Raw genomic sequence first — 24,398 nt, forward strand, 5'->3', positions numbered from 1 at the left:
CCATCCTGTCTATATTGTACAGTATGTACATATTGAAAAACTTTAATATTTTTGCTTACTTCGAAAAATCCGCTTCTGTCGCGTGTTCACGAGCGGTCGTTGGAAACAAGCGCTGGAGGTTTAACCAGTGGGTTTAACACTGAATAGAGGAAACTGTTTGTTACCTGTGCCTGTCTGTAGAGTAATCAACAAGAATATCTGGTAAAAACGATATTTTCTAGTTCTACTCTATTATGCAATATTTCTATCATATGCAATATATTTGTAAGAATTATAACAACAAGTGTTTATAGATTACGTGTACTCAACACTTTGGCTGATTGTAGTAAAGTTTTTAAAAAGGTGGTTATAAACAGCTGGATGATTTTTAACAGCAAAACATTTGTGCTTAAAATATTAGCAGTCAATATTAAGAAGCCATGGTTTGACTTGTATTTTTCTTGCATGAAATTCCAAAGTGCTTTAAAAGAAAAGTTTGAGAAGCTATTTTCTAATCTGTAAAGTAATTTATGCTGAAGTAATATTTGCAAAAAAAAAGGGTAAGGTGCGCGGCCGCATAGTGAAAATGTTTTCAGGGAAATATATTTGTTAACCAAAAAGTTGATTTAATTTGAAATTTCATATTATAGAGTGGCGGCCCCCTAAAAAATCGTAGGGGCGGCCATTGCAAGAAAATCTGCGACAATAGACTTATCCAGAGAAAATAAATATGATTGGTCGGTCTGGACATTTCCCATTATTGTTGCATCAGCCTTGTGGTGTGTTGACCGAGCGGTCTATTACATTGGGCTCGAGCTCTGATGGTTGAATCATCAGAGTGTGGGTTTGAATCCCGGTCATGACACTAGTGTTCTTGAGCAAGGCACTTAACCATAATTGCTTCTCTTCACCCAGGTGTATAACTAGGAACCTGAGAGGGCCGAGACAACGTTGTGTTGGATTAACCCATTAGTGTTAATATTATATAATCAGCTTGGGATTGTATGCTTCACAGGGAGTTGAGAAAGTTAGAGGAATGGTCTAAATAGTGATAATAAGGTGGTAAAGTGCTTGATTTAGCTACTAGGATATGCGCGTTATGTAAGAACCCATTATAATGTTTAACAAGGCTTGTATGACACAATTTAGTTTAGTTTAAAGACAGTGGACACTATTGGTAATTGTCACAGACTAGTCTTCACAGTAGGTGTGTCACGACATATGCATGAAATAACAAACTTGTGAAAATTTGAGCTCAATCGGTCGTCGAATTTGCGAGATAATAATGAAAGAAAAAAAACCTTGTCACACGAAGTTGTGTGCTTTCTGATGCTTTCTGAGGTCTCGAAATCAAATTCGTGGAAATTTACTTCTTTCTCAAAAACTACGTCACTTCAGAGGGAGCTGTTTCTCACAATGTTTTATACCATCCATATCTCCCCATTACTCATAATCAAGAAAGGTTTTATGATGATAAATATTTTGAGTAATTACCAATAGTGTCCACTGCCTTTAAGAGTACATGGGAAACCCCTTTTTGATATGTGATGAGAACAAAAGTTACTAATAAACTGACATGATGAGGGAAAAAAACCTTATTAAGTTACTACTAAAAAAGAACACCACCAAATAAATATTGTTAAACTCTTGTTTACATGTATATTTCCACAGATTAGAGGAACCCATACAGCTCATTTACATGGTCTGGTTTTTCGTAACGTAATCAGTTTGAACTTTAAATGGATGTTAAATTTGTACTTAACAGTTGGCAGTCTGAAATCATTGATAATGCACATCATTTAGGCACGGAAGTTGTACTTAAAAATTGCTCTGAAAGTGATGAATAAACATTTTTAGAATTGCTGTATTTAATAGAAAGAAGTGAACAAGAGTAGACTTGAAAACCTTGTTTGTGATTTTTTATGCAAGTGTTTCTTTAAATGATTGTGATGTGGTCGCTCTCGACCCAAATTCATGGATCTGCTCACCACAGAATTCTGCGCTTAAGGTACCCTCGTAAGCGCGTGATTGTGGACCACAAGTGTATAATTCCGCAGTAGGCAATGCCATAAAATATAGCCTTGTTGTGTTTTAACTTGAAGTGCAAGTTTTTTATTGTACGCTGCAGATTATTACCAAGCAAACACAGGCTGGTTATTTTATTTGAATATTTACCCATCAGGGAAACAGAAGTTTTAGTTTGCCACATGATAAAGGAGAAGAAATTGATAACCATTTTCAAGGCTCATTCAAGAAATAACTTTACAGAAGTAGTTTATGTCAACCCAGTTTAGTTGTATGAATAAAGGTTTTAATTATACAGTGGAAGTATGAGGTACATTTAAGGATACTACATATATAGCCCTTTTCACACTGGATTATAGCCCTGGGGAGACCCCTGAAGTTTGTATCACCCCTTGGTGACCCCGGCACACTTTTACACTGTCCTTATACCCAAGCCTACATCCATATGGACTGTAAAAGTGGTAACCCTGTTTCAGCCCTAGTAGTAGGTGGCAACGGCCTCTGGAAAAAAACAAAATTGTAACCTACACCTTGAAGTGGCCTTTTGGCCTTGTGTGTCTAGCGACTTGCATAAAAAAAAAAATAGTAATAACAATAATAAAAAAACTACATATGGGTCCCTATTCCACAGGGTTCCAGTTGTACGTTTCAAGAACACCCCAGGGTTTTGTCGCTTACCTCTACTCCAGGGCAGGGGTGGCTATACCCCAGGGTTATGCCCATTTGCCGGGGTACATCAGGGGTAAAGCCATCCAAGTGTGAAAGGGCTGTTATATTGCCCCTGGGGAATAGAGTAGTGTGAACAGGGCTATGGAGTAGTTGAACTAATGGACCCTTCCCATGAAATATGCTTATTACATTCACGCATGCATACAGACCCTGTTGGTTGGCAAACGCCGTAGAGTTGTGCAATAAGCAGACGCGCAATCGCGTCTGCGTGACGCACCCATTACCCGTGTTCAAAACAGCGCAATGGTCCCTCAATTTGCCAACCAAAACGTTAGTGCGCATGCGCTATGTGCAATTTACATATTTCATGGGAAGGGTCTATTCTCCTAGCCACCATGGTTTCTAAGCAAGCGACAACTTATCTCTGGTTAATTTACTTCTATTTAATGAGGGGTCAAGGCTGGCCTTGAACTACTTCTTGAGAGTCAAAAGGTGTGAATATCAATGTATTAAAGTGACGCGGATTGATCAGTTACGGCATTAACAAATGTTTGCTATGAAATTAATATGGTTGAAAAGATGTTTTAAAAGTAGAATATAATGATCTACACAAATATGTGCCGAAGTTGCGTGTTTTTTGTTTTACTTTGTGAACTAACACCCTCAGCCATTTTATAGAACTGAATTTTTTACTCTACAAACTGGCCGATCGTGGTATTTCACAAAGTAAAAGGAAAACCACACAATTTCAAGGCACAACGCATGGTGAAAACCCTGATTTCCAGCCCAAGAGATATTTCTTCTCCAATTTCCAGGATTCATTTGCATAGAGTCTCACCAATGCTACTTCACTGAATGTTGCTATAAACTAAATGTTGCTTTACAATTGATGTATCTTTTATTAATTCCTAACTTTTAAACTAGGCTTGAAGCAAGGTTTCCTTTCTCGATATATGTTTGTTGTCATACTGTATTATTGTTGGTTCAAGTTTAGTTTTTTGCTAAATGTACATGCGTTCTTTATACTCAGTCATACTTCGTTATAAACCAACTCAGTTATAGAACAGATTTGTAAGGAAAAAACACTGTTTCATGGGTATGATTTTGATGCTTTGTGTAATTATTTGTTCGTGATATATAAAGTACTCGGGCCAGCTCCGGTACAAAGTTATGTACATGGGTTATATTAGCGGTACTTGGCCAGTTTAGAGTGTAAATACCATTTAATGAAATTATTGAATAAAAACAATTGTTATATGAACAAAAAGTTAAGTTTTGGGTTTTTTTGAAAATAGATGTAAACTTTGGTCATGAATGTAAAAGTTTCAATAGCAGAAAAAAAGGATTGCATAAACATCAATAAGGGAACTTTGATTTTAAAATGATAAAAAACAAACAGTGTTTCATTAACAGATATATCTTACATCTTATAACAAGAAAGGCAAGATGTCTCATCAACGATGGACGGAGGCGCTTAAGGGCAACTGTTTCTTTCATCACAAAAACCTCTGCATCGGTAAACAATGTTTATGGCCAGTAATGCGTCCGCATTGGTAGCCAGGGTTTGCGTCTTTGGCTTGATGTCATCAGGTGTTAAAGTGTAGGTTGTCCTTAGCAACAGCCATAGCCATTATCACAGCCGCTAATTCAGATATGGCTTAAGTTATCCTGAGAGGTCTTCGGTTTTCACTCACTGGAAATTTGGAGTTAGGAAACCTTTGTCATTTTGGATGTTACAGTTGCTGAGTACCGACCGCCTGTTCAGGTAGCTCATCTGTTTCATCCACGTACACCAGTCGAATGGTCGAATTGGAGCCAACAGCTATGACGGCGCATGTTGCTAAAGGGTGTTGCTTAGGTCATACTGTACAAAATCTAGCCGTAGTCGTAGCCAGAGTTGCCAATTGGCCTCAGTCCCATGATTCCTCCTGTTGCCATGACACCCTGGCATCTTGATGTAAGGAGGTCTCTTCAACAGTCTGAGGTTCATCAGAGTCGTTCTCGTCTTCTGCAGCGAAGTCGCTGTCTGAGCTGTCCTCTTCTTGAATGGAGTAAATCACTGAGGATCCATCTGGACTAAAAGTCACAGCCTCCATCGAAGAAAGAACCTCCCTGAGATAATATAAGACCAAGGAGAAATCTTCAGGGGAAGTTTGACTACACGTTTCAGTCTAATTTCAACATAATGCAAGGTTTACCCCCTTTGGATTTTATTAATTTGTTGTAAATTTTGTACAAAATTGCAAGGCTTACGTAAACCTTATGATTTAATCAAATTTTTGTAATTTTTTTACCGAAATACACTCCTTGTGATTTTAATCTGATTTCTGCCCAAGTTTTTTTTTCTTCTTCTTTTTTTTAACAAAAATGTAAGGTTACCATTGTGATTTTAACAAAAATGCAAGGGTTACCCCTCATGATTTTATCAATTTTGTAAAATTTTATTTACAAAAATGCATGGCTTACCCCTTTTCATTTAATTTCAGCCTAAATTCAACCAAAATTCTAGACCCCTTGTGATTTTATCAAATTGTCATAATTTTTAAAGAAAAAAGCTAGGCTTACCCCTTGTGATTTTATTTAATTTCAGCCCAAATTCAACCGAAATACAAGGCCCTTGTGATTTCAATAAAATTGTATAATTTGTTTACAAAAATGCAAGTTTTACCCCTTGTAATTTCATTTAATTTCAGCCCAAATTCAACCAAAATGCAAGACTTGCCCCTTGTGATTTTATCAAATTTTCATAATTTTTTATAATGTTTTATGAAAAATGCAAGGCTTACCCCCTTGTGATTTTATTTTATTTCAGCCCAAATTCAACCAAAATGCAAGACTTACCCCTTGTGATTTTATATATTTTTCATAATTTTTCATTATTTTTTAAGAAAAATGCAAGGCTTACCCTTTGTGATTTCATTTAATTTCAGCCCAAAGTCAACCAAAATGCAAGACTTACCCCTTGTGATTTTATCAAATTTTCCTAAGTTTTAAAAGAAAAATGCAAGGCTTACCCCTTCGGAATTTATTTAATTTCAGCCCAAATTCAACCAAAATGCAAGACTACCCCTTGTGATTTTATCAAATTTTTATAATTTGAGTAAAAAAATGCAAGTCTTACCCTTTGTGATTTCATTTAATTTTAGCCCAAATTCAACCAAAATGCAAGATTTTACCCCTTGTGATTTTATCAAATTTTCATAATTTTTTATAATGTTTTATGAAAAATGCAAGGCTTACCCCCTTGTGATTTTATTTAATTTCAGCCCAAATTCAACCAAAATGCAAGACTCCCTTGTGATTTTATCAAATTTTCATAATTTTTTACAAAAGTGCAAGGCTTACCCCTTGTGATTTTATTTTATTTCAGCCCAAATTCAATCAAAATGCAAGACTTACCCCTTGTGATTTTATATATTTTTCATAATTTTTCATTATTTTTTAAGAAAAATGCAAGGCTTACCCCTTGTGATTTTATTTAATTTCAGCCCAAATTCAACCAAAATGCAAGACTTACCCCTTGTGATTTTATTGAATTTTCATACTTTTTTACAAAAATGCAAGGCTTACCCCTTGTGATTTCATTTAATTTCAGCCCAAAGTCAACCAAAATACAAGACTTACCCCTTGTGATTTTATCAAATTTTCTTAATTTTTTAAAGAAAAATGCAAGGCTTACCCCTTCGGAATTTATTTAATTTCAGCCCAAATTCAACCAAAATGCAAGACTACCCCTTGTGATTTTATCAAATTTTTATAATTTGAGTAAAAAAATGCAAGTCTTACCCTTTGTGATTTCATTTAATTTTAGCCCAAATTCAACCAAAATGCAAGATTTTACCCCTTGTGATTTTATCAAATTTTCATAATTTTTTATAATGTTTTATGAAAAATGCAAGGCTTACCCCCTTGTGATTTTATTTAATTTCAGCCCAAATTCAACCAAAATGCAAGACTCCCTTGTGATTTTATCAAATTTTCATAATTTTTTACAAAAGTGCAAGGCTTACCCCTTGTGATTTTATTTTATTTCAGCCCAAATTCAATCAAAATGCAAGACTTACCCCTTGTGATTTTATATATTTTTCATAATTTTTCATTATTTTTTAAGAAAAATGCAAGGCTTACCCCTTGTGATTTTATTTAATTTCAGCCCAAATTCAACCAAAATGCAAGACTTACCCCTTGTGATTTTATTGAATTTTCATACTTTTTTACAAAAATGCAAGGCTTACCCCTTGTGATTTCATTTAATTTCAGCCCAAAGTCAACCAAAATACAAGACTTACCCCTTGTGATTTTATCAAATTTTCTTAATTTTTTAAAGAAAAATGGAAGGCTTACCCCTTCGGAATTTATTTAATTTCAGCCCAATTTCAACCAAAATGCAAGACTTACCCCTTGTGATTTTATTGAATTTTCATACTTTTTTACAAAAATGCAAGGCTTACCCCTTGTGATTTCATTTAATTTCAGCCCAAATTCAACCAAAATGCAAGACTAACCCTTGTGATTTTTATCAAATTTTTATAATTTGAGTAAAAAAATGCAAGTCTTACCCTTTGTGATTTCATTCAATTTTAGCCCAAATTCAACCAAAATGCAAGATTTTACCCCTTGTGATTTTATCAAATTTCAGCCCAAATTCAACCAAAATGCAAGACTTACCCCTTGTGATTTTATTTAATTTCAGCCCAAATTCAACCAAAATGCAAGACTTACCCCTTGTGATTTTATCAAAATTTTGTAATTTGTCATAATTTTTAAAGAAAAATGCAAGGTTTTACCCCTTGTGATTTTATTTAATTTCAGCCCAAATTCAACAAAATTGCAAGACTTACCCATTGTGATTTTTTTTTAATTTCAGCCCAAATTCAACCGAAATACAAGGCCCTTGTGATTTTATCAAATTTATATAATTTTTACAGGAAAAAGCTAGGCTTACCCCTTCGGAATTTATTTAATTTCAGCCCAAATTCAACCAAAATGCAAGACTAACCCTTGTGATTTTATCAAATTTTTATAATTTGAGTAAAAAAATGCAAGTCTTACCCTTTGTGATTTCATTAAATTTTAGCCCAAATTCAACCAAAATGCAAGATTTTACCCCTTGTGATTTTATAAAACTTTCATAATTTTTAAAGAAAAATGCAAGGCTTACCCCTTGTGATTTTATTTAATTTCAGCCCAAATTCAACCAAAATGCATGACTTACCCCTTGTGATTTTATCAAATTTTCATAATTTTTTAAAGAAAATTGCAAGGCTTACCCCTTGTGATTTTATTTAATTTCAGCCCAAATTCAACCAAAATGCATGACTTACCCCTTGTGATTTTATCAAATTTTCATAATTTTTTTAAGAAAAATGCAAGGCTTACCCCTTGTGATTTTATTTAATTTCAGCCCAAATTCAACCAAAATGCATGACTTACCCCTTGTGATTTTATCAAATTGTCATAATTTTTTTAAGAAAAATTCAAGGCTTACCCCTTGTGATTTTATTTAATTTCAGCCCAAATTCAACCTTGTGATTTTATTTAATTTCAGCCCAAATTCAACCAAAATGCAAGACTTACCCCTTGTGATTTTATTGAATTTTCATACTTTTTTACAAAAATGCAAGGCTTACCCCTTGTGATTTCATTTAATTTCAGCCCAAATTCAACCAAAATGCATGACTTACCCCTTGTGATTTTATCAAATTGTCATAATTTTTTTAAGAAAAATTCAAGGCTTACCCCTTGTGATTTTATTTAATTTCAGCCCAAATTCAACCTTGTGATTTTATTTAATTTCAGCCCAAATTCAACCAAAATGCAAGACTTACCCCTTGTGATTTTATTGAATTTTCATACTTTTTTACAAAAATGCAAGGCTTACCCCTTGTGATTTCATTTAATTTCAGCCCAAAGTCAACCAAAATACAAGACTTACCCCTTGTGATTTTATCAAATTTTCTTAATTTTTAAAAGAAAAATGCAAGGCTTACCCCTTCGGAATTTATTTAATTTCAGCCCAAATTCAACCAAAATGCAAGACTAACCCTTGTGATTTTATCAAATTTTTATAATTTGAGTAAAAAAATGCAAGTCTTACCCTTTGTGATTTCATTAAATTTTAGCCCAAATTCAACCAAAATGCAAGATTTTACCCCTTGTGATTTTATCAAATTTTCATAATTTTTAAAGAAAAATGCAAGGCTTACCCCTTGTGATTTTATTTAATTTCAGCCCAAATTCAACCAAAATGCATGACTTACCCCTTGTGATTTTATCAAATTTTCATAATTTTTTTAAGAAAAATGCAAGGCTTACCCCTTGTGATTTTATTTAATTTCAGCCCAAATTCAACCAAAATGCATGACTTACCCGTTGTGATTTTATCAAATTTTCATAATTCTTTTAAGAAAAATGCAAGGCTTACCCCTTGTGATTTTATTTAATTTCAGCCCAAATTCAACCAAAATGCATGACTTACCCCTTGTGATTTTATCAAATTGTCATAATTTTTTTAAGAAAAATTCAAGGCTTACCCCTTGTGATTTTATTTAATTTCAGCCCAAATTCAACCTTGTGATTTTATTTAATTTCAGCCCAAATTCAACCAAAATGCAAGACTTACCCCTTGTGATTTTATTGAATTTTCATACTTTTTTACAAAAATGCAAGGCTTACCCCTTGTGATTTCATTTAATTTCAGCCCAAAGTCAACCAAAATACAAGACTTACCCCTTGTGATTTTATCAAATTTTCTTATTTTTTAAAAGAAAAATGCAAGGCTTACCCCTTCGGAATTTATTTAATTTCAGCCCAAATTCAACCAAAATGCAAGACTACCCCTTGTGATTTTATCAAATTTTTATAATTTGAGTAAAAAAATGCAAGTCTTACCCTTTGTGATTTCATTTAATTTTAGCCCAAATTCAACCAAAATGCAAGATTTTACCCCTTGTGATTTTATCAAATTTTCATAATTTTTAAAGAAAAATGCAAGGCTTACCCCTTGAGATTTTGTTTAATTTCAGCCCAAATTCAACCAAAATGCAAGACTTACCCCTTGTGATTTTATCAAAATGTTGCAATTTGTCATAATTTTTAAAGAAAAATGCAAGGTTTTACCCCTTGTGATTTTATTTAATTTCAGCCAAAATTCAACCAAAATGCAAGACTTTTGATTTTATCAAATTTTCATAACTTTTTTTTACAAAAAAGCAAGTCTTACCCTCTGTGATTTCATTTAATTTTAGCCAAAATTAAACTAAAATGCAAGACTTACCTCTTGTGATTTTATCAAATTTTCTTATTTTTTAAAAGAAAAATGCAAGGCTTACCCCTTCGGAATTTATTTAATTTCAGCCCAAATTCAACCAAAATGCAAGACTACCCCTTGTGATTTTATCAAATTTTTATAATTTGAGTAAAAAAATGCAAGTCTTACCCTTTGTGATTTCATTTAATTTTAGCCCAAATTCAACCAAAATGCAAGATTTTACCCCTTGTGATTTTATCAAATTTTCATAATTTTTAAAGAAAAATGCAAGGCTTACCCCTTGAGATTTTGTTTAATTTCAGCCCAAATTCAACCAAAATGCAAGACTTACCCCTTGTGATTTTATCAAAATGTTGCAATTTGTCATAATTTTTAAAGAAAAATGCAAGGTTTTACCCCTTGTGATTTTATTTAATTTCAGCCAAAATTCAACCAAAATGCAAGACTTTTGATTTTATCAAATTTTCATAACTTTTTTTTACAAAAAAGCAAGTCTTACCCTCTGTGATTTCATTTAATTTTAGCCAAAATTAAACCAAAATGCAAGACTTACCTCTTGTGATTTTATCTCTTTTTCATAATTTTTAAAGAAAACTGCAAGGCTTACCCCTTTGGATTTTGTTTAATTTCAGCCCAAATTCAACCAAATGCAAGACTTACCCCTTGTGATTTTATCAAATTTTTGTTTATTTTTTACAACATTTAATTTTACTTGATTTCTGCCTCAATTCAACAAAAATGTAAGACTTGCCCCTTAAGATTTTATACGATTTTAGCCAAATTTCACAAAAAACAGCAACACTAACCTCCTTAACAAAAATATGATTTTATCAAATTTAAGTCAATTTTACAAAAATGCAAGGCTGAACCTTTACTCATTGTGATTTTATCCGATTTTTGATTTTATTAAAGCCATTGGACACTTTCGGTACAGAAAAAAAAAATTGTTTTTGCAGATTTACAAATAATTTACAGGGTTTACAGAAGGTAATGGTGAAAGACTTCTCTTGAAATATTATTCCATGAATGCTTTACTTTTTGAGGAAACATTAAAACAATATCAATTCTCGATAGTGAGAATTACGGATTTATTTTAAACACATATCATGACACGGCGAATCGTGCAGAAAACAAGGGTGGGTTTTCCCGTTATTTTCTCCCGACTCCGATGATTAAAGGACATAGCTCTACACACAGGAAGTATTCTAGCTAAATAAAGTTTGTTGTTACACAACAGGCACTGGTTGTAAGCAACAGGCACTGCTTGTCAAAAATCAAAAGTTTCTGTGCAAGAAAAGGATTCCAAGGACTTCCTCTTAAAAACAATTTTAAAAAAACGGGGATTTTTTTAGTTGACGTGATCCCAACAAATACTTGAGACTTAGTTTGGGTTTTACCTTGCATGGATACTTAAGGTATTAAGGCCAGTGTTGTAGGTCTCGGGTCAATCTCAAAATTATCGAGAAGGCTTGAGATTTTATTTTTGTAGGTCTCGGCTGTTTCCATGTTACAATTTTGAAGACTTGGTCTCAGGAAAAAGGTCACAGGGTCTGGTGTCGGGAGACCTTTTGAAACCTCAGTTTCATAGTCAACCAAAAACGTATAAAAAAACAAACCATCAAAAGCGTAATTTTAAAGCTAACCCTGCGGTATGTTTTTTATTAGGGCGGTGCAGCACGGTCTCATTTTTTCCCGTACTACATAGTGGCTATGTGACACCCACAGTTTCACAGTGAAGGCTTAGCAAAGCCGTCATGGGTACAAAAAAAGCTTTGGTTTAACAATAAATAAAAGAAAGCTGGCTTTGAAAATGTTATTGTTTACAGCAGGATTAGTCCAAGATCTCAGGCTCTGTCTCGGTGGCGAGGTCTTGGTTTTGGTCTTGGACATTGAGGTTTCAGTCTTGGAGGGGAGATCCAAGTCTCAATCTGTGACTTTGTGGTCGCTACTACAACAATGAACTTGCCTTCCATGACTTGGTCTTGGCCTTAGTGCCCCGTCAAAATTATATTCCCATAGACTTTCTGGGGTTCTACTAGTAGTACCCCCCCCCCCCTAGTACAAAGCCTTGCCCATTTAGGAATAACATTTCAAGTGGGCCAGATAATTTGACTTTCAGCTCAGCCTAGAGATGTACCTGAGTTTCTCCACACTTGGGCACACTCTCCTCAAACAGGAAAACTTCATCATTGTCTCCAGCGAGATGGAGAATTCTCTCTTTTCATCAGCATCTTTTTCAGTTTCTAAGACGTCAGAACCATCTTCCGTTGGTGCGTCCTCTTCTTCCGCCTCACTCAGCCTCAGACTACGGGACAACCGCTGTAAGTAGTAGGTAGCTTCTGTCAAAATCTGCTCCTCTGTTGTCATGGTTTCTGTTTGATGTGGGTGATTAACTTCACAAATCTGGAATAGAGCAGCAGTTAAAAACCAAACACAGTTTACTTTTTACTCTTAATATTTAAAAAACAATAAGTTGAGCTTTTTGGAAAATACTTTCGGCTTTATAGGTTTTTTTTTTTTTTTTTCCTAAAACAGATCCCATACATTTGATTAATCTGTGAATATATTACAGCTGGAAAAAAAAAAAAAAAAAAATCAGGCCTGAGAATTATTAGGATTGTTTTCCCAGGTTATTTCACAAGCATCTTTAAGGGAGCAAGGCCATTTTCATTATGCAAAGGGCACTTCAACTGGAAATCCTTATATTAAAGTCTATGGCAGACTTTTATAGTGGCACCAAGGCCAAGATCAGGGGCAACATGCCTCCATGGCCTTCAAGTAATTCCAGGCATGATTTCACTTTTTTTCTTTCATAAGTTTTGGTTGAACAGGGAAAAATTGACTTAGAGCAGCACTTGGAAACTGCGAACCCCTGATTGTTATCACTTTTATGTGTACTCTACCTATTGGAAAACGAGTGCATCACAAAACTCAACTATGACCTTGGAGCCCCTATATAAACAATATTTTTTCAAATCCTTTTTTTTATTTTATTCTATAGCCAAATTGGCGAGGTGCCGTAACCATAAAATCATTCCCAATAGTCTAAACAAAAAATAGACTAGAATTTTTTGCAAGGTCAAACAGAAACTTTAACATTGTTTCAGCGATAAAAACCTAGTCCAACATTAACCTTATCTTTCATTTTCTCTTTAAAAACTCACAAGGTTGTAGGGATTTCTGTCATCACTGTGTGTGCTGCCCTCTTGTGGTGGAAGTAAGCAAGTGAATACAGCCATTTGTGTGCAGCATCCGAGGTGCTCCGTGCCAGGGGGTCCAGGTCCTATACCATCATAGCTCACACTGTAGCTAAAGTCCTTGGCTACTTTATCACACCTAGTGAATAAAAATATTACAGACGGAGCATATCTCAAAATTAATAGAAAAAGACAAAGACTGTGCATAGGGCAAAAAAAATCAAATTCCTTTAAAAACTTTATTTATACAAAGTGTGTTTGTTGGCAGTCTCCCTATTTTGTCATTTTCTTCATTCGCGGTGCCAGTCAGAAACCATACGACACAATACTCAAAAGCCAGAGATCACACCCAGGTTTACAATACAACCTGGGAAGCGGCTGCAGAGAGATCACCTTAGCACCCGAACAAAGATTTTTCGCCTCCTCTGCTTTAAAGGAACTGGACACGTTTGGTAATTATCAAAGTCCTGTATATTCTCACTTCGTGTATCCCTATATAATGCATAAAATAACAAATCTGGGGAAATGTTTGCTCAATAGGTCATCAAAGTTGCAAGAAAATAATTAAAGAAAAAAAACGCCTTGTTGCACATTTGTGTGTGCTTTCAGATTCAAATTACTAAGTGAGAAATTACTTCTTTCATAAAAAAAACCTATGTTACCGGTACTTCAGAGGGAGCTATTTCTCACAATGTTTTATACTATCAACAGCTCTCCATTGCTTGTTACCAAGTAGGTTTTTATGCTAACAATTATTTTGAGCAATTACTAACTAATAGTGTCCAGAGCCTTTTTGACATGTTACCATGACATTTGAGCCATAGCCGCAGCCACCAATTCGGACATAGCCTTTATAATCCATAGCCAAAAAGGAAAGTCTGGTGCCACTAAGAATTAAAAAAACTCCTTACCAGCATTGAAACTCTTCCCTGCTCCACTCAAACTTATGATCCCAATGTCTGAATCCAGTGAAGTCTGGAAACAAGACATTGAAGTCTGTATTGGGAGTAGTGAAGACAACCACCCTAGGCTGCATGTAACCAAAGACAACATCCGGGATTGCTGCGAGGGTGTCTGGATACAGATGCTCTATACTGAGACGGTCAAAGGTCAACAAGTACTTATTTATTATTACTATTATTTATTTATTTTTTTATTTTTTTTTCACCCAGACAGGTCATATAAATATTAAGTAATATAAACAAGTAAACCATAAAATAAATAAGTAAACAAATAAGTTGATCAATGAAATTCAGCAACAAACCACAAGGGAAACTGATTTTACTACATATATACTTTGGGCTTGTCTTGTTGAACAGACAAATATACAAAGAGAGGACTTGATCCTGTGAACTCTGGATTGGCACTCTACTAACTGAGAGGTACATATCATCTTAGCAAACATCAGTCCATTATCTATTTTTTAACATTAGGGCTGAACAGCTCATTTATTAGAACCCTGGGGTCGATTTCACAAAGAGTTAGGCTAACTTAAAACTAGTCCTAGGAGATATACAAATTGCATCGATAGTCCTAAATTAGGACGAGTAACTGGTCCTTAGTCAAGATAAGACTAGTCCTAACTCTTTGTGAAATCCACCACACATACAATAATCCAAACTAGGATTGTTAATAGTGCACATCAAGTAACCCAGATCACTTATTGTGGAAGAATAGGGTTTAACACCAGTGTTTCAGCTTCAAATAGCAAGCACCTGTGTTTGAAGGTTTCCTCAGGCTTGCAAGCTCAATGATTAAGTTCGCTTATGAGGAAATACCAGAAATATATATTCATACCTATACTTTCACTCAAAGTAAAACTATTTCAAAGTCTTGAGAGCTATTTGCCACTTACATTTCTACGCAGAGCACTAAGTCATACCCAAGCATCCGTGCATCCTTTTCACCAATGGATCCTTCGTACAGACTCACTGTGAAGGGCTTTGAGCGTGGGATGAGATACTCACAGAGAAGGGGCTTGGCTAAATATCTGAATAAAAACAATCATTAAGATGTTGTGTCAGTGCTGTTAAGGTAAACAGGATTAGAACGGATTTGAACTTTACTTGAACAAGAACATTTAATATAGTTTTCCTGGCCAATTTTAGTTAAAAATCATTCAATTTCATTAGTACACATTCAAATTCAAACATCCCCCTCCCCCAACCACTTAAACAAGGATATTTTTTCAGCTATTAATCGCACTCAATTTTGTTTTAGTGCACACATGATTTTCGTTTGTTCTCAATCAGATTCATATTAGTCATTCTATTTGATTTATCGGCATTCAAGACTATTCAATCAAAACAATTAAGGGAATCAATGTGTGGTGAAGAGGTTTTCAACTAGTGGTTTAAACCCGACGAGGCCTGGTTCTTGATAATTTTTCCGAGACAAAGTCGAGGTAAGTTATCAAGAACCAGGCCTCGGCGGGTTTAAACCACTAGTTGAAAACCGACTCAACACACTTTGATTTCCATTCATAATTACCTTTTTTGGTTAAAAGGCGTAATAAAGTATAAAACTCTGTAAAACTTATCCGTTTCCGAGTGCTTGAGCTCTGTATGTTTCCACCTCCATGGAATGTTCAGTATACACATGTTACATGCAATGTACGACGTCCGTACGCGTGTGTTTTCCAATTCCGTTCGTGTGCATGCGCGTATAGTCTTGGTGCATATGGGCTGGTTTTCCTTTCACACACAGCGCGGCCAACTTGCCGAAAGCGGCTGCATCCCCCGTTACAAGAAACGTCTTGCATCAAGACTAGCGCAGAGTCTCCGCTCACAATCAGTTATAAACACTGGCCATTATCAACGGTTTAAACACCCCCACGTCACGTGCTCTCCACCAATAGGAATAGCCAAACTGTCTGAGGTATTTATGAATATTGGTTAAAACGACCAGAGAGCACCTCTGTCTTTCTCCTTGCGGATAAAGACAGACCTGGGACCAATCTTACATAATACCTGCTTGACTGTAATAAGTCCCCATCTTGATCCACTCCAGTCAGTTGTTCAATGCACTCTTTACGTTTCAGTAATCTAAGAAGACTGCATTCTCCACATCCCATATCAAGCACCTGCTGGTGAGAAACATTGTGTTAGCAAGAAGGGTGTATGGGTGTCTTTTGGACCACCTGCTTCTTCTGTCATAAATAGGCCTGCGGACACCTTTGATAATAGTCAAAGACCAGTCTTCTCACATGGTGTATCTCTAAGGTTTGCGGATCACATGTAAAAAATATCTTTTGTCGGAAGTGGTAGCTCTGAGAAGAGCCTGTATTGCTCGACATTTTGATCAGTGTGCTCTGATTCTTATGGAAAATAATGTTGTTTTTATTGGATGGAATTAGCTTCAAACACAGTGTTTTTCTGCGCGGGGGAAAGTTGCTATCTACTGCTGTTGCTGAAACAGGGTTACCCTAACCCCCCCCCCCCCCACAGAGTACGTAAGGATGTTGGCATGGGTATTTTTCACTATTGACCCATTTCACCTGACGTCATCATCAGCAAAATCTTGAATGCGCCATACTGGTGGGCAATTTTACTGTGCGTTTTCATATATAACTCTAATGCTGTGCGTTATATGCAGTGAAATGCGCATTTTAGGCGACGCTGCGTTAATACTTGTAAACCTAACTGCCCAACAACATGGTGAGCGTGGCATCAGTCTCCGCGTGTGACGCGCGTGCAAGGGGTCAATAGGCGCCTGGTTGGTATATCTTGACACAATATTAGACGTACCTTTTTAGCTTGGTACTTCTGGACTAAATTGACCATTGTCTGATACCGTTGTTGAGAAACTGGAGGGTTGAACTTCATAATGCTAATGGGACAAAATAAAAACGGAATTGAATTTTCGGGTGACAATTTTTTTTCATCTAAATAAGTTATAGATTACATGATTAATAAATAACCAACATAGTATTTCTATTAATGATGCTGAATTTTTTTGTTCAAACTCATGGTATAGTCGGTTGCCAGTCAATTCCTCCTAGAATGGAAAAGTTTCCGTATGGCACTGCCACTTTTTCATCAGACATGAAATAGTATAGTATTTAATTTACCTCATTGAGAATGGTATTTGTATTGGTATCCCTTTTTGTAAAAATGAGTGAAAAGGTGGTGGCGCTATACGGAAGGAGGACAAATTTAGTGGTTTTGGAGTTAATTAACGGCGGATTAATTGGTGGCGAAGTGCGGAAAATTAACCCGGAAGGATATCTATTTATATTACCACAGTACATTGGTCATGTGGTCCTCATAATCATAATAGTTAAGAAAGATTTCGCTGAAGTTATGGTTTTAATTTAAAGGGAAGGTACACAATTGGTAATTGTCAAAGACCAGTCTTCTCACTTGGTGTATCTAAACATATGCATAAAATAACAAGCCTGAGAAAATTTGAGCTAATATAGTAATCAAAGTTGCGAGAAAATGATGAGAGAAAAAACACCCTTGTTGACGAATTTTTGTGTTTTCAGATAGGAATAAAAGACTTCAGGCTATTAGAAGTAGAAGTATTTTATTTTATTTAGTGAGAAATTACCCCTTTCTCGAAATCTATGCTACTTCAGAGGGAGCCGTTTCTCACAATGTGTTATATACTATCAACAGCTCTCCAATGCTCGTTACCAAGTCAGTTTTTATTTTTTAAGTTACCAAATGTGTACTTTCCCTTTAAATAGCAGCCTGGTGTTGTCATATACAATTTATAGAGGAATACGAAACTTACTGCGGCAATGTGTCCTCTCTGTCGAGTCTGTCTTCATGATGTTGTGACGACATGGCAGCACCCTTTTCCATTTTAAACAAACCCCGTAAAGCTAGCCCACCACCATTTGTCCTAGCCCCATATAGGGTCAATCAGCTTACGTTTACGAAGTGAAGAAGGAACTGCCTGACGCTAGCCAGCAGCGACTCGTCTGTTTTCCTCTCGAAATTACGTCTTTCGGAATACACCTCCATATCTAAAAGCGAGCGTGTTTACATTTGTAGCGCCCTCTGTTGACAGTTCTGACCAAAGATTATTGCGCCCGCCGTTTGTTCGAGAGATACAGAGCCCACGTGCTTCCAAATTGAGAAACGAAATTATTGGCAAACAAATTAGAAAGAATTTCTAAGAAGACGAGAGAGAAAAAAAAAATCCGGAAGCGGTGAGTTTTAATCACATTGATTAGTCTATACAAACAGGGTCCATTTAAAAAAAAAAATACGCCATAGAAAGAAACAACAAGAGATCTACCTGAAATTTTATTAACAAAGAATGTTACCAAACATTGATTAACTTTAGCCGTACCCTATTTATTCCTTATTCCCACAAAGCCAGGTGTACAAATAAACATAATGGTAAAACACAACAAACATCCTAGCTACTACATTCCTCTCATAAAATAAGCACCGTGTCTAACTGGGGTAAAGAGATTGGTTTACAAACCCACAGTCCTTTCTTTTTTCTCTCAACAATATTGGTTCATTTATGTATACAATATTCAGACTACAGCTGCAGTGGTTTTTGAACGGCTATATGCACATCACTGTTTTTACTTATCAGAAGGTAAACTAAACAATTGTATCCAAATCCCACTAAAGACATTTTCTGCTTAAATAATTCAAGTAAAAAAGTATACAACCTATAAACGTAATAAATTTATAAAAGAAATTATGTAAATGATATATTATAAAATATAAAATATAAAATTATTACTGTTTTATACTGGCGTTTTGTTTGATTTGTTATTATCGTGTATTAAGAGATATATCCACTGGACAAGTTAAATTTTATGGAGAACTGCATCTCCAGACTTTCAATTGTGCAGCGAATTATTTGGTACATTCCGCTGTTTTTAGTGTAAGTGTGATGTAAAAACAGAATTAGAAGAATAAATTGTTAGCTAAAATGCACAGAATCAGAAAAATAATGCATAATTAACAGAAGCAGAGAACTAAAGCACAAATTAATTACATGGTTTTTTGGGGGGAGGTTGCCACACACCAAAGAATGGTTCTCCCCACATCCCTTGCTTTGAATCACTGAAAACGTGGTGTGTGTTTTGTATCACTGAGGACTAATGTGTGTTTAAACTTTTTAAGTAGACAAAACTAAACTCAAATATAAAAGAAATATTAAACTCTCCATTTTGGCAAAACTATTTATAGAAAAACTACTTCTCAGATTGAAAAAATAACTTCTTTCCAAAATATGATTTAAACTTTCAATCTTATGTGTTTTTGTGGGTATTTTCCTAAATAAACTATGGCTACCAAATGTGCATTTAACTAACATTGCAAATGATCCCTTCAATAACTCTACATATAGAAAAAGTCAAATCTTGATTTATACAAAAGTGATAAATCACACAAGTCACCACACTGAAACAAAAAACACATTAAATAGGCCTACAGGAAATAGTAACCTGATGCAAATAAAATGTTGTACCAATTTATAAAATGCGAACATATTGACAAAATAGGGACACCGCCCATATAGGGCTAGATAGCTCAGTTGGTAGAGCGCTGGCCATTAATCCGGAGGTCGTTGGTTCGAATCCCACTCTAGTCAATTCTTTGTTCAACCCCAAAAATCAACTTGAATGCGAGTCAGGAAAATAATCAGGACCATAATTAATGACTCCTGTACTCAACTATACACAACCAGGGCCCAATGTAGGCACTGCACTTTTGGTAATTACGCAAAATAATTATTAGTATAAAACCTTACTCGGTATAAATAAGTACAGTATAAAACACTGTGAGAAACGACTCCCTCTTAAGTAACGTAGTTTTTGAGAAAGAAGTAATTTTCCACGAATTTGATTTTGAGACCTCAGAATTAGATTTTGAAGTCACAAAATCGAGAATCTGCAAGCACACAACTTTGTGTGACAAGGGTGTTTTTTTTCTTTCATTATTATCTCACAACTTCGACGACCAATAAATTGTGCTCAAATTTTCACATTTTATGCAAAATGTTGAGATACACCAAGTGAGAAGACTAGTCTTTGACAATTACCAATAGTGTCCAGTGTCTTTAAACAGGAAATATATTTACAGATTTACAGATTTCTGATTCAAAGCCAAAATAAGTAGGAATGTGGTAAGTATAACTATGTTTTGCTTAGTTACTTTTTGTGCTTCAGCAAGTCTGTAAAATTAGGCCCAGTGATCAGATTCAATGTGATTTACACAGATTGATAGCTTTTAAAATATGCATCAAACTCTTGCTCTAAGAACAACTATAGGTACATACACAACACATACATGTACAACTTTGACAAGTGAAATGTACATATTTTTAGCTAAATATATTTTGGAGTCAATATTATAATGCAATGTGTTAGTCGAACATACAATTGTCCAAATTCTAAACTACTACTTCATATTAGTATGATTGTTATTAATAATTAATCAGCCTTATTCATAACTGATCGGAAAAAAAGGAATATACAGGTTGTCAACAATTTAGTATACTAATAACCGAAACCAAAATTAATATGTTACTTCTATAAAAAACAAGTGTAAGTAGGATTTCAAACTTTGCATGGTGGAAATACGATGTGGAAAGGTTTACGGTAACACCATGTAATGACCATCTCTAAAAGTTGGGGTGGTTCTGAAAAGAACCGTTGGTTTAACTCGACGTTTTAATCAGTATGCTCTGATCGCCTTCTGGAGGAAGCTGGACTCTGATTAGCTTGGTGATGCACGAAGGCCGGAAATAGAGGCGGGAAACAAGTGTAGTATGATAATTCCTCAAAATGTGCATTTATAAAATGTCTGCCTCAGTTGCACATTTGTCTAGCCAGGTAATGCTTTAAGAAGACTTCCCACAGCTACAGATACAAACCTTTAAAAAAATGTACTAGTTTGTTAAAAAAGCATCAAATTTAACATTATCGTTGCGGTACCCGCTGCCAAAACATAGGATTCGAACTGCCTCTAGCTACCGGGCAACCTCGGTAGTCTAGTTGGTAAGACACTGCTCTAGAATTGCAAGGGTCGTGGGTTCGAATCCCACCCGAGTAACATGCCTGTGATATTTTTTTCACAGGACTCGGGAAAGTACTGAGTATACAGTGCTAACACACATCAGTGTATGGGTAAAAACCAAAATTAATAAAAAAGCATCAGGTAAAATAATGTTTAACCCATACACTGATGTATGGAAGTCACTATACACTCATGACTTTCTCAGGGAGTCCTGTGAAAAAACAAAACCACAGACCCAAGTTATTATTTTTCACCAGACTCAGGGAAAGTATACAGTGTGAATGGGAACCATGAAGGACAAGACCAGAGGCAACAGAAGCCATGCACCGTCTCTGTGGCCTCCAGGTAATTCCAGACCAGTATTATCTCTATTTTATTTACGCATTATTGTTAACAACCCTCTTGCTTAAATGTTGGATGTACAAGGATTACCCAGCAGACCTTAGTACGAGACCAGGCGCCAATTTCACAAAGAGCTAAGATTGATCTTAAATGGTGTTTGAAGCTTTGCATGGTGTGGAGAATAAGAGTAACTATACAAAAATAATAATAATATGAATAGTAAACTTGCGCATACAATCATGAGTAAAATCTCTTTTGAAGGAGTGGTGGCTCTGTAGAGAGCTGGTTTGGTCTCAACGTTTCGAGCAGTATACTCTGCTCGTGAAGACGATTGATCTTAACTGCAAATCAATCAAAGTTGTTAAGTAAAGTGTGATGTCACAATGCAAATCACTATGGCAATATACTGACAATTTGTCTTGCGATGAATGTTATTGCTTTGTGAAATCAGCCCCTGTATCCCCTTCTCTGGTTTTCTCACAGGAGCATGAACAGTTTGACTTCTTTCTTGTCCAATCTATCAGCCAGATTGCGTACTCGACACAATCTTACCGCTGAGGTCTTCCCCACATTGTACACTCTGTACAGATGGAAATACTTCTGATGCTCTTGCGCAAAGACAACCTCCCTTGAGGAGATCTCAAACAACTCTTTCTGATCCCTTAGGGTCGACTTGACCTCTATGTAGACGACACTGTCGCCATCATGGTTAAGGATGATGTCATAGGGCTCTCCACTCTCTTGATACTCGTTGATCCAGTTAACACTGACTGAAGGATCGTCTTTCGCCTTCTCAATCAGGTACTTGTAGACGAGCTTCTCTCCCCTACGCCCGACGTCGCTCATGTCTCTATCGTCTCCGAGGTGAAGGTCCACATCTGGAAGACTGTGCTGGAGTGCTGTGCCGTACGGGATGTCTTCAAACTCAACGGTGACGGCTTCTCCATCTATGAGCTGAGGCAGAAAGAACTTCTTAGGGGTGCCGGAGGATTGAGGCGTTGTGAAGTGGATCCGTGGAGGGCTGCTAAACTGGGCGTTCTCTGTTGGTGATTGCTCGTCTTCAGAGGTGTCACTCTCATCTGTACCTTCTACACTAAATTCCCCCACTTCACCATCTTCATCTACATCGTTGTCTTTAGAAACACTAGAGGTACGGCTGTATCTTTCCTCATCATCCTTTACCACTCCTGATTTGTCTACACTCTGTACTTGTTGAGGGGCGTCAGACTGGTAAAACTCTGTAGCTCGTGGAAGTCGAGTATCTCCGCCTGATGGTTGATGCTGCTGGGACGCTGGCAAACCATCTCTCGTCACACCTTTAAAATACACAAATATACATATTTCAAAAGTCTGAACGCTAAGGGAATTAATGAAAACTCTGAACAAATCAAAGACATTCAGCAGAATAGTGTAACGACAAGCAACCAATCCGGCTCACAAACTGCTGTTAAAGTGTTGGCAAACCCCAACTTTGTATTTTTTTGTTTTGTTCTAGAACCGAATGGTCAGCCATTTTGATAGTGAATTTCTGCCACTATTGGCTTTCCCTGCTAGGGTTGTTTCACTTCTATTCATTTCAGCCAAGTTCTGAGGGACATGACGGAAACAACCTCAAGTGGGGTGTTTTTCAGTTTCTGCGTTATTCTTAAAACTATTATACTGTTTGTTCTATAAGATCCTTTGACTTGCCATTTTTCAATGTTTTGTTATATTAATGTTTGTTTGCAAATCAAATGAAATGAAACTCTTTCGCCTCGAAAGAATGACTTGAAAGAATGTCTATCATTATTGTTAAAAGTGAATTTACCTCGTCCAACTCCCTGTCCGCCTTCCCTGGACCCCGATCGCATCAGCATACCACCCTCTTGGCTTCCTTGACGTGGGAGCATCCTCACACTTGCTGCCATGCCTTCTTGGGGCATTCCATCGGCAGGTTGCTGTTGCTCATCTGTGAACTGATGGTCCCCTTGTGGATGGAGTGACGGCAAAGTTTCCACTGGCCGCTGAGGAGGAGGAGGCCATGATCTTAGCACAGAGTCCTCTTTCGGAGGTTGTTGTGCACCTTTAAAATTAAATAACAAAATTCAAAAAAATTGCTTCATCAATTTAATTCAACATTTTAAGGCTGACAAAAAAGTCTGAAACTGGGATCTAGACCTTCCTCCTAAGGTCACCTTAGGAGGTACATTGAAATGGCTACTAAAAATACCTACTGGTAATCAAAATAATAAACACTGACGATGAAGGGGAAAGAGTCAATCATTGTAGACCAAAATAGAAGAGGGTAAAGGCCCCGTCACACAGGCCCTGATAACGAGAATGAAAACGATAACGATAAAAATGCACGCCCTCGATTGTTTGAATGAAAGTGGGCGTGTTCTACGTGGAGCAATTCAACCAATAGAATGCATTCTGTTTGCATCGTGATCGTTCTCGTTTTCGTTATTGCTGCAGTGTGACTTGGCATTGTGAGGCCGTCAGATTAAAACAAGGCTTGCAGAAGACAGCCTTGACAGACAACCTTATCTTCTTGAGCATTTATGAAATACACTTTCGCCTACACTTTCTTTCTTCAAATGTGAGCAACAAATTTTGTTTACTGGTATACAACAGCTTTATATAATGGGTTTATTTTTATAAATATATGTTGATGTACAATGCTACATACCTTTGCTTATTTTATTAGTTGGGCCGAAGGCACCAGACTTGGGCGGCCAGCTATAAATGGCCGTCTCATCTTCATCACCTTCTAGTGCAGCAGCGGCTCCTGGCTTGACTTCTGGCTCTGGCTTCACTTGAAGTGGCTTCACCACTGAAAGTTTCAGTTGAAACAAGAAGTAATTATTAAGAGGAATTATTTGATTGAAATTAAAATCTTGGTGGAAGCGCACGTCAACAAGATCGCAATGTTCAGTTCTTCTCAGA

The 24,398-nt window shown here is 36.1% G+C and overlaps 2 protein-coding genes across 2 annotated transcripts in view; both read right to left on the minus strand.

The window, feature by feature from the left end:
• Positions 1 to 1,687: 1,687 nt before the first annotated feature.
• Positions 1,688 to 18,117, minus strand: LOC139941656 (small RNA 2'-O-methyltransferase-like). Its single transcript, XM_071938251.1, has 8 exons — positions 17,878 to 18,117; positions 16,887 to 16,968; positions 16,110 to 16,222; positions 14,996 to 15,130; positions 14,052 to 14,234; positions 13,108 to 13,279; positions 12,081 to 12,346; positions 1,688 to 4,785 (listed from the first exon to the last, which is right to left on the minus strand). The coding sequence occupies exons 1-8, from the start codon at positions 17,946 to 17,948 to the stop codon at positions 4,584 to 4,586; spliced, it is 1,224 nt and encodes a 407-aa protein (XP_071794352.1). The 5' UTR covers positions 17,949 to 18,117; the 3' UTR covers positions 1,688 to 4,583.
• Positions 18,118 to 18,389: 272 nt separating this feature from the next.
• The window catches only part of LOC139942297 (uncharacterized), a 32,846-nt gene continuing 26,837 nt past the window's right edge, over positions 18,390 to 24,398 (minus strand). The window contains exons 24-26 of the mRNA XM_071939112.1: positions 24,142 to 24,285; positions 23,281 to 23,535; positions 18,390 to 22,789 (exon numbers count right to left, since the gene is read on the minus strand). Coding sequence (XP_071795213.1) covers positions 21,951 to 22,789; positions 23,281 to 23,535; positions 24,142 to 24,285 — 1,238 coding nt within the window. The 3' untranslated portion in view covers positions 18,390 to 21,950. The remainder of the gene's footprint in view (positions 22,790 to 23,280; positions 23,536 to 24,141; positions 24,286 to 24,398) is intronic.

The sequence above is a fragment of the Asterias amurensis genome, chromosome 9 (genome assembly GCF_032118995.1).
Source record: "Asterias amurensis chromosome 9, ASM3211899v1".
NCBI lineage: Eukaryota > Metazoa > Echinodermata > Asteroidea > Forcipulatida > Asteriidae > Asterias > Asterias amurensis.

Coding starts and splice junctions, on each gene's coding strand:
- LOC139941656 (XM_071938251.1), bottom strand. CDS start 17,948: ATGGAAAAGGGTGCTGCCATGTCGTCACAACATCATGAAGACAGACTC. Junction 16,969..17,877: donor AGAGAGGACACATTGCCGCA/GTAAGTTTCGTA, acceptor TTGTCCCATTAG/CATTATGAAGTTCAACCCTC. Junction 15,131..16,109: donor GACTTATTACAGTCAAGCAG/GTATTATGTAAG, acceptor GTTTTTATTCAG/ATATTTAGCCAAGCCCCTTC.